The sequence below is a fragment of the Leiobunum rupestre genome, chromosome 3 (assembly GCF_980474605.1).
Source record: "Leiobunum rupestre chromosome 3, qqLeiRupe1.1.hap1, whole genome shotgun sequence".
In the NCBI taxonomy this organism is placed as follows: domain Eukaryota; kingdom Metazoa; phylum Arthropoda; class Arachnida; order Opiliones; family Sclerosomatidae; genus Leiobunum; species Leiobunum rupestre.
In genome coordinates, this window is record NC_143386.1 from 4,556,819 (window position 1) to 4,564,375 (window position 7,557).

The window sequence follows — 7,557 nt, forward strand, 5'->3', positions numbered from 1 at the left end:
GTGTGGTTGTCGTCGTCTGGGACTGGGGCATGAAGCATTATGATGGTTTTCACCTGGCTCATCTCGGGGATGGCGCTAGTGGGTTGAGGGAGAGTTTTGGCGCCGGTTTCCCTCTGTGGGCACCATCAAACTGGTGGTTGGAAGCTTACACCGGGTCGGGTACGTTGGTCGACAGTTTCATCAACTTCATTGGGGGTTCATGGAGCGGGGTTTTGGTGATTTCTTATCACGTTGGTAACATACGTACTGGCGGTTTTGGTTCTCTTCTTGGTTCCGGATGGGGTATGGCGGCGTTTTCTTTGTTCGGCTCCCTGTGGCAGGGTGAACCTGGGGCAGGGCCTTGTCATGTGTTTTTGGGGTAGTTATATTACGGTTGGTAACTGGGTTTTTTTTTACTCTTAGGGGTTTAGTATGTCGTGGTCCGTTGGCAAGTCGTTCGCCTTGGCGGATTGGGATTCGGAGGAGGATCGTACTATCGGGGGGAGAATTTGGTATAGTGTTCAGCGGGCTGTTTTTGTGGAACAGTTGGGGTCAGCTCGTCGGTTGGGCTACCCGGTTGTTGTACAGTGTCGCGAGGCGTATCCGGAGGTTTTTCAGGTATTGAAGGACTGTCTTCCGGTGGGGCATGCTGTGTTGTTACATAACTTTTCGGGGTCCGAAGACATGGCGTTTCAAATGATGGCCCATTTTCCTAACTTAATGCTCTGGTACGGTCCTTTGGCTACGTATCCCTCGATGGAGGAAGTTCGACGTATTTTTCGTCATGTTCCGGTGGGGCGTATTGTGGTAGAATCTGGGGCTCCTTTGTTGGTTCCGGGGGGTCTTCCGGCATTCTATTTTTCGGAGGTATCCATTACCCTTCCGGGGGTGGTGAGTTTTTTGATTGAGACTTTGGCGGCTCTGCGTAGAGAGGAGGTTGGGGGGTTGGAGTCGGCGGTACTGGTTAATGTCCAGAGGTTCTATGGGATCTATCTACTGTAACGTTGTGTTTCGGTTTTTTTTAATAAAGATTTCTACGGTTTTTGTACTGGCGGAAGTTTTTTTCCTGGGTTTCCCATTTTGTTGGGCGGGAAGATGTAACGGGGTGCCTATATGGGAAACCCCGATTGGGCCTAAGCTTGTTTACAGGTTGATGCGGCGTAGGTAAGATGGCGCCACTGGTCTGACGGATTCCTTATCACCGTTCAAGGGTCGGGCGAGCGCGGCTTTTCAAGGATATAAAAGGTAGCTGCATCGAGGAATGGAGGAGAATCAGGACTACTCCTGAACGTACCACTTCGACGTTGATTATCCGTTGGCTGTCGCGTTTAAGTTTTAAAGAAAGAATAAAGTCCTTATATTAACTTAAAACGAGTTTTATTCCAATTAATATCACCGAACTCACGTGGGTAACTCCAACAACAACCGTCCCCTTACAGCAACATTTAATCATGCAGTTCGAAAATGAACTTCAATCCGTCCAAAACTTCAGTGTTGAAAGCCATACCCGCGCCAATCATACACGCTTAGTGGATCAGTGTATAGACTTTGCGCCTGGAAGTTAACTTGTTATTCGGAACAAGTGTTACGGGTGTTAAATATCGCACGGGTCCCAATTACAAAATGACTGTTTAATGATGGAGTGTTATCAAAGAGGTGATTTACACTTTTTAGATGCTGTTAGTAACTTAAACTATTCAGAAAACCATGTGATGTTTTCTGGTATATAATTTGTGTCAACTTACATTGTTAGTGTAAGTAAATTTTTTTGTAAGACAAAGAAAATTGTTTTAATATAATTTTTTAAAATAAATAGTTAAATATCTCGAGACATTAACGATTTTAAATGTAATTAATGAACAGCAAATAGTTGATTTATTCTATAAATTTGTGTTATTTTGTCGCTAGATGGCCAAGACCAGTATAGGGACGCCTATGGTCTCAGATAAAGTATACTTCCACTTCATTTTTGGAAGTGGAAGTGTATGTTAAAACCCCTTTTTCTTACAACAGGCGAGATGATTATCTCGATGTGATTTGTGACTGGACTGATGAACTACAACACTATGTACGACACCTCATACCATTATTCATAGATGTGTGAGACAGGTTCAAAGACGTTAAGGACGTGGATAAAAGATGCGCAAGAAGCCGTCTTTCTGACAAGAGTCTTACCCATCATACATATACCGACAAATTTGGAATCCGTGTTTAATGATTGGGTGAATTCGTGTTAACAAAATACTCTTTAAACGTAACTTAGTACACTCCTTAAGTAGTTTTAAACAATTGTAAATATGGTTAGTTAAAAACTAATAAAATTGATTACACCAATATTCCGATTCTCATTGACCATTATGGATTTAAGCTTACAACTTCCTATGAACGGACTCGTACCCGGGTCAACCCAATATGGGAAGTAATTCCTGGTAGGACAGTTAATTCAACGTGGGAAGACCAGCATATCACTCCTCCGGATAAGATAATATGGTGTTATACCGAGTATCAACCAAAACATTTTCAATCATAATTAGAACATACACTTTCAGTTGAATTTCATGAAGGGTTACTCGACGTTAATATATTAAATTATCAAATTAGGAATTTAGTTATTTTAGACGATTTACTTTGCGAGATTTCTAATAATACAGACCAAACTAATTTATTTTTCGTTAATCTCATCACAGAAAGACCTCCGTGCTAATTCTAATGCAAAACATTTATTGCCCTGGAAAATAAATAAGAACTTAAAATTTAAATGCACATTATCTGTTTATTTTTAAATCAACGCGTGACAAATCAACAAATAATCATCTCGCGAGAAAAATATACCCAACCAATAGTAAATACGTTATATACGCATTCCAACAAGCCACGTCACGGAAAATCGGGTATTTATTGGTTGACTTGAAACCTCACACTCCAGATCAGTATTAACTACGAACGGGTTTAATACCAGGTGAAGAAGCTGCAGTCTTTATCCCCGAATGAAGTGTATTATAGAAAGTTATCAACACTCCTAAGAGTTTCAGTTACTAACATCGAAGATATCGGTTGCACTAAATTATCATAACTAGAAGATATTCCAAGACTGTTCATTACGTTTTAAGAAAGGTTAAGAAAAATCTCTGAATTTATGTTTCCAAACGGGTAAGGAAAGACATTTCTACGTTTCCTAACATCCTGCAATCCAAATCAAAGAAAATAAGCCATTAAGTACGCCGGTTAAGAAGCTATATTGGCCCTCGTCAAATGTTGTAATAATTTATTACACGGAACAAATAAAATATAGCGCCGTTATACGAAACGTGTCAAAGGAGAACGTTACATATATATCAAAACGACGAAAGATGCCGGTTCAAAAAGGAGGTTTTCTACCATTTTTATTAGCACCACTGTTTTTTATCGGTAGTTCAGTCGTGGGAAGTACAATAAGTCGATCTATAAACCGATAATGGCTCGAAAAAAGCTTCTAGTAGCTGAAGATGTATTGGAGAGATTAAAAAACACTACAACACCCAAAACTGTGCAAACACCTATATCTCAAAAAGAGAAGACACTCGATGACGAAATAAAATTAATTCTAGATAATCCAGATTTAAACGAATCAGAGAAATTAGCATTGTACAATCAAACTCTTCAACGACATCTAACATTCATACGTGAAGAGCAAATCACTTCCGATATTGAAAACTCTGGACGGCCTAAAACCTGGTTCGTTCAAATATCTTATTCTCTACCTGCAACTTATGTTAGAGATGCAATTGCACTATACCGAGCGACTACGGAAGATCCGAGATATATTAGATGGGCTAACTCAGGAGAGCTTTCTATTCGAGAACAGGTGATTGGAGGATCTAATATAATCGATGTCTTGTACGATGCTGTGAGCAAAACACCTGGAACAGCAATTGATCCTATAGGAGTTACAGAGTTTTACGTCGGTATTCATAAGTGAAATATTTCAAAACGTTTAATTATAACTCCTGTAAAATTGGCACAGTTAAAAACATTCGCTGTATTTCATACACCGCCAAGTAGTTCGACGTTATCTTCATCTTCACCTGGTCCTCTAAAACCTTGGATAGATACTAAATAACATATATTAACCTGATAAATTTGTTATCATTTTATATTATAAGCTTACAATGGAGGGTTGTACAGAAACCGTGTCTTTAGTGTTTTAAGCTAATTTAACTAAATCATTTTAATTATCATAGTTATTATAATATTATAATTATTGAATTTCTTTTTTTGGCGTTACATTCCATTACATCAAAATATTACCCGATATGGAGAAAGAACTCGAGAAAATAATTACTAATGCCGCAGACCCGGGTACATTCGCCGGAGTTCGAGCGCTCTATAATTCAGCTCGACATAAAGGTTTAAAGGTTTCATTGGAAAAAGGACCACAATTTCTTATAAAGCGGGATACAAATACATTATATAAACCTGCAAAAAGACGATTCAAACGAAATCGAACTATTGTTTATGGAATTGCAGACTTGGCAGATTTTCAGAAGCTGTCTAAATATAATTCAGGATCCCGCTATGTATTATGTATCATCGACATATTTAGCAAATACGCTATGGCGGTAGCAGTTAAAAATAAGAAAGCTTTTTTAAAAGGTCGCCGGCCGAAAAGAATTAAAAGTGATAATGGAAACGAATTTGTTTGTCAAAAAGTGCAGATAGAATTAGAAAGAAGAAACATTAACTTTTTCGCTACCCGATCGGAAATGAAGGCGTCGGTTTGTGAGAGCTTCATTAGAAGTTTTAAATAACGTCTATATCGCTATTTCACAAAGAATAACACCCTTAACTATATCGACGTTTTAGATGATATTATAATCGCTTATAACAATAGTTATCAAAGATCAATTAAATGTAAACCTGTGGAAGTTACTCTAGATAATTTTGCTAAAATATGGAAAAATCTTTACGGTTCGGTTAATTTTTCTCCTCCGTTAACATACGCATTTAAAATTGGCGACATTTGTGGAATAAGTAGAACTTTATCAATCTTTGATAAGAAATATTGATTTGACTACCGAATTGTTTAAAATATCAGAGAAACTACCTAGTGACTGATAGAAAATAGACGACCAAACTAATCCTATGAATGAAGAGAGTCATTTCAACGTAACATGTTTATTTGAAACAAGAGAAAAGTGAATGCATATAACGACTAATGTATACAGTATATATAAGAAGTTAAAAAAAGAACAATCTGTATTTTGCATAAACGGTTGTTCACATTTATATGGTTTTTATCAGACGGACGAAGGTCACGTAGTAGAGGCGCCGGCGCTTATCTCCAACACCCCTTCTCGACGTGTTGAAACTATTTCTGCCTTCGCCATCAGTTTGTTGAGTCTGATTCTTGTCAATGGTTTTGTCAGGAGATCGGCAGTCATGTCTTCAGTTGGACAATACTGAACGTTGATAATGCCTTTTTCTTGAAGATCTCGAAGAAAATGGTGCTTTACGTCAATTTGCTTCGTACGAGAATTTGTACGCTCAGTCAGGGACAGTTTAATACAACCCTGGTTGTCCTCGTAAAGGGTAGTTGGCGAGGTTAATTGTCGACCCAGATCCTGAAGGAGTTGACAGAACCACAGGACTTCTTGAGCTGCGCTTGCTGCTGTGACATATTCAGCCTCCGTGGATGATAAGGCAACAGTCGACTGTTTACGGCTTGACCATGTAATTGTACTATCACCCAATAGAAAGAGATGACCGTTCGTAGATTTTCGATCTCGTTGATCGCCAGCCCAATCTGCATCAAAGTATCCTTTAAGTTCTGGGGTTGCCGTTGACGTGAGTTGTAGTGCGACATCAATGGTACCCTTTAGATATCGCATTACACGTTTGGCAGCAGTCCAGTCACGGTCTCGAGGATTTTCCACGCGACGGCATAGAATTCCAACTGCACTTGCGATGTCTGGTCTTCATACCGTAACGATGTGTAGTAGAACCCCAATGGTCTTACGGTAGAGTGTGTTATTGGGTAAAACATCATCTTCCCCGTCCAATTTTTGATACACAATATCCATAGGCGTTTTGGTAGGCTTCGCATCTTCCAGCTTGAAATCTTTTAACATATGTTTAATCTTCGTCGCTTGGTGAAGTTGATAACTGCCGTCCTCTAATCGTGAGATTTGGATTCCTAGATAGTAGGAAACTTCTCCGAGGTCCTTGATTTCGAATCGAGAAGTCAAGCTTCGAGCAATGGAGTCGATGATATCGTCACTACCGTTGGCCACAAGCATGTCATCCACGTAGAGGAGGATATAAGTCCAGCTCTTATTTGTCTCTTGTCGGCTATACAGGCATGGATCGGCTCTGCTTTTGGTGAAGCTGTTGTCGAGAAGAACTTCAGTAGCCTTTTTATTCCATGCTCTCGTAGATTGCTTAAGACCATAGATGCTATGTTTAAGCTTGCAGACTTTATCTTCGTGACCGGCTTGTATAAATCCAAGGGGTTGATACATGTACAGATCTTCGTCGATGTCCCCAAACAGAAACGCTGTTTTTACATCTTGTGGCTGCAGCGATGCTTAGTAAAACTCTGACTGTGTCGTACTTTACGACAGGAGCAAAAGTCTCATCGTAATCTTCGCCGAATTTTTGCGAGAAACCTTTGGCGACAAGACGTGCTTTGTACTGCTGAGGCGTTCCACTCTGATCGCATTTAGTCTTGAATACCCATTTGCATCCAATAGTCTTTCGATTGGCTGGTAGAACCGCCAGCTTCCATGTCTACCGTTCTTGTAACGACTTCATTTCATCTTCAGCAGCTGCCATCCAGTTCGACTTCCTCTTTTTCAGGTAAGTTTACGACTTCTTCCCAGTTGGCAGGTGGTCGTATGAGCTCAGTAATTGCTGCATACGCGAGTCGTTTTGGTGGAACCCCTTTATTTGGCCATGTGGGACGTCGTGGTAAACAGGTTTCATCCTCTTCAAAACTGTTGTCTGACGAAGTGCCGGATTCTTCCTTGTCAGTCGTGTCGGAGCTATGTATGAAATCTGTTGCTACTTCCGAAGAATCCCCTTCTGGCTGTGACTTGGGGGAGAACATGTCATCGGAATCTCCCTCGATGAAACGGACGGTTCTGCTCATTATGATCGTGTTGTTTATCGGGTTGAAGATACGATAGCCTTTAGTTGCAAGACCATATCCAACGAAGATCCCTTCGATAGCTCTGTCGTCCCTTTTTGAACGTCGTGCTTTGGGTACTTGAGCAAAAGCTTTGCATCCGAAGACTCGAATATGTTGAATTTTTGGCTTTGACCCATGCCATAGCTCAAAAGGCGTCTTCTCCAATGAACTGCTTGGTAAGTGATTCTGCAAGTAGCCAGCCGTGTTGATGGCTTCTCCCCAATACACGTCTTTTAAGTCATCAACCAGAAGCATGCACTTGGCCATTTCGACTAGGGATCGGTTCTTTCTCTCGGCTACTCCATTTTGCTGCGGGGTATACGGGACGGTCAACTGGTGCTCGATGCCTTCTGTTCTTAAGTAGAGTTGGACTTCATTCCCGATGTACTCGCCACCATTATCTTAACGGATCT

The 7,557-nt window shown here is 40.4% G+C and overlaps 1 protein-coding gene across 1 annotated transcript; it reads right to left on the minus strand.

Moving 5' to 3' along the window:
- Positions 1 to 6,529: 6,529 nt before the first annotated feature.
- Positions 6,530 to 7,271, minus strand: LOC149949146 (uncharacterized). Its single transcript, XM_090169182.1, has 2 exons — positions 6,754 to 7,271; positions 6,530 to 6,694 (listed from the first exon to the last, which is right to left on the minus strand). Exon 1 carries the CDS (start codon positions 7,103 to 7,105, stop codon positions 6,776 to 6,778), a length of 330 nt encoding a protein of 109 aa, XP_090025308.1. The 5' UTR covers positions 7,106 to 7,271; the 3' UTR covers positions 6,530 to 6,694; positions 6,754 to 6,775.
- Positions 7,272 to 7,557: the final 286 nt, after the last annotated feature.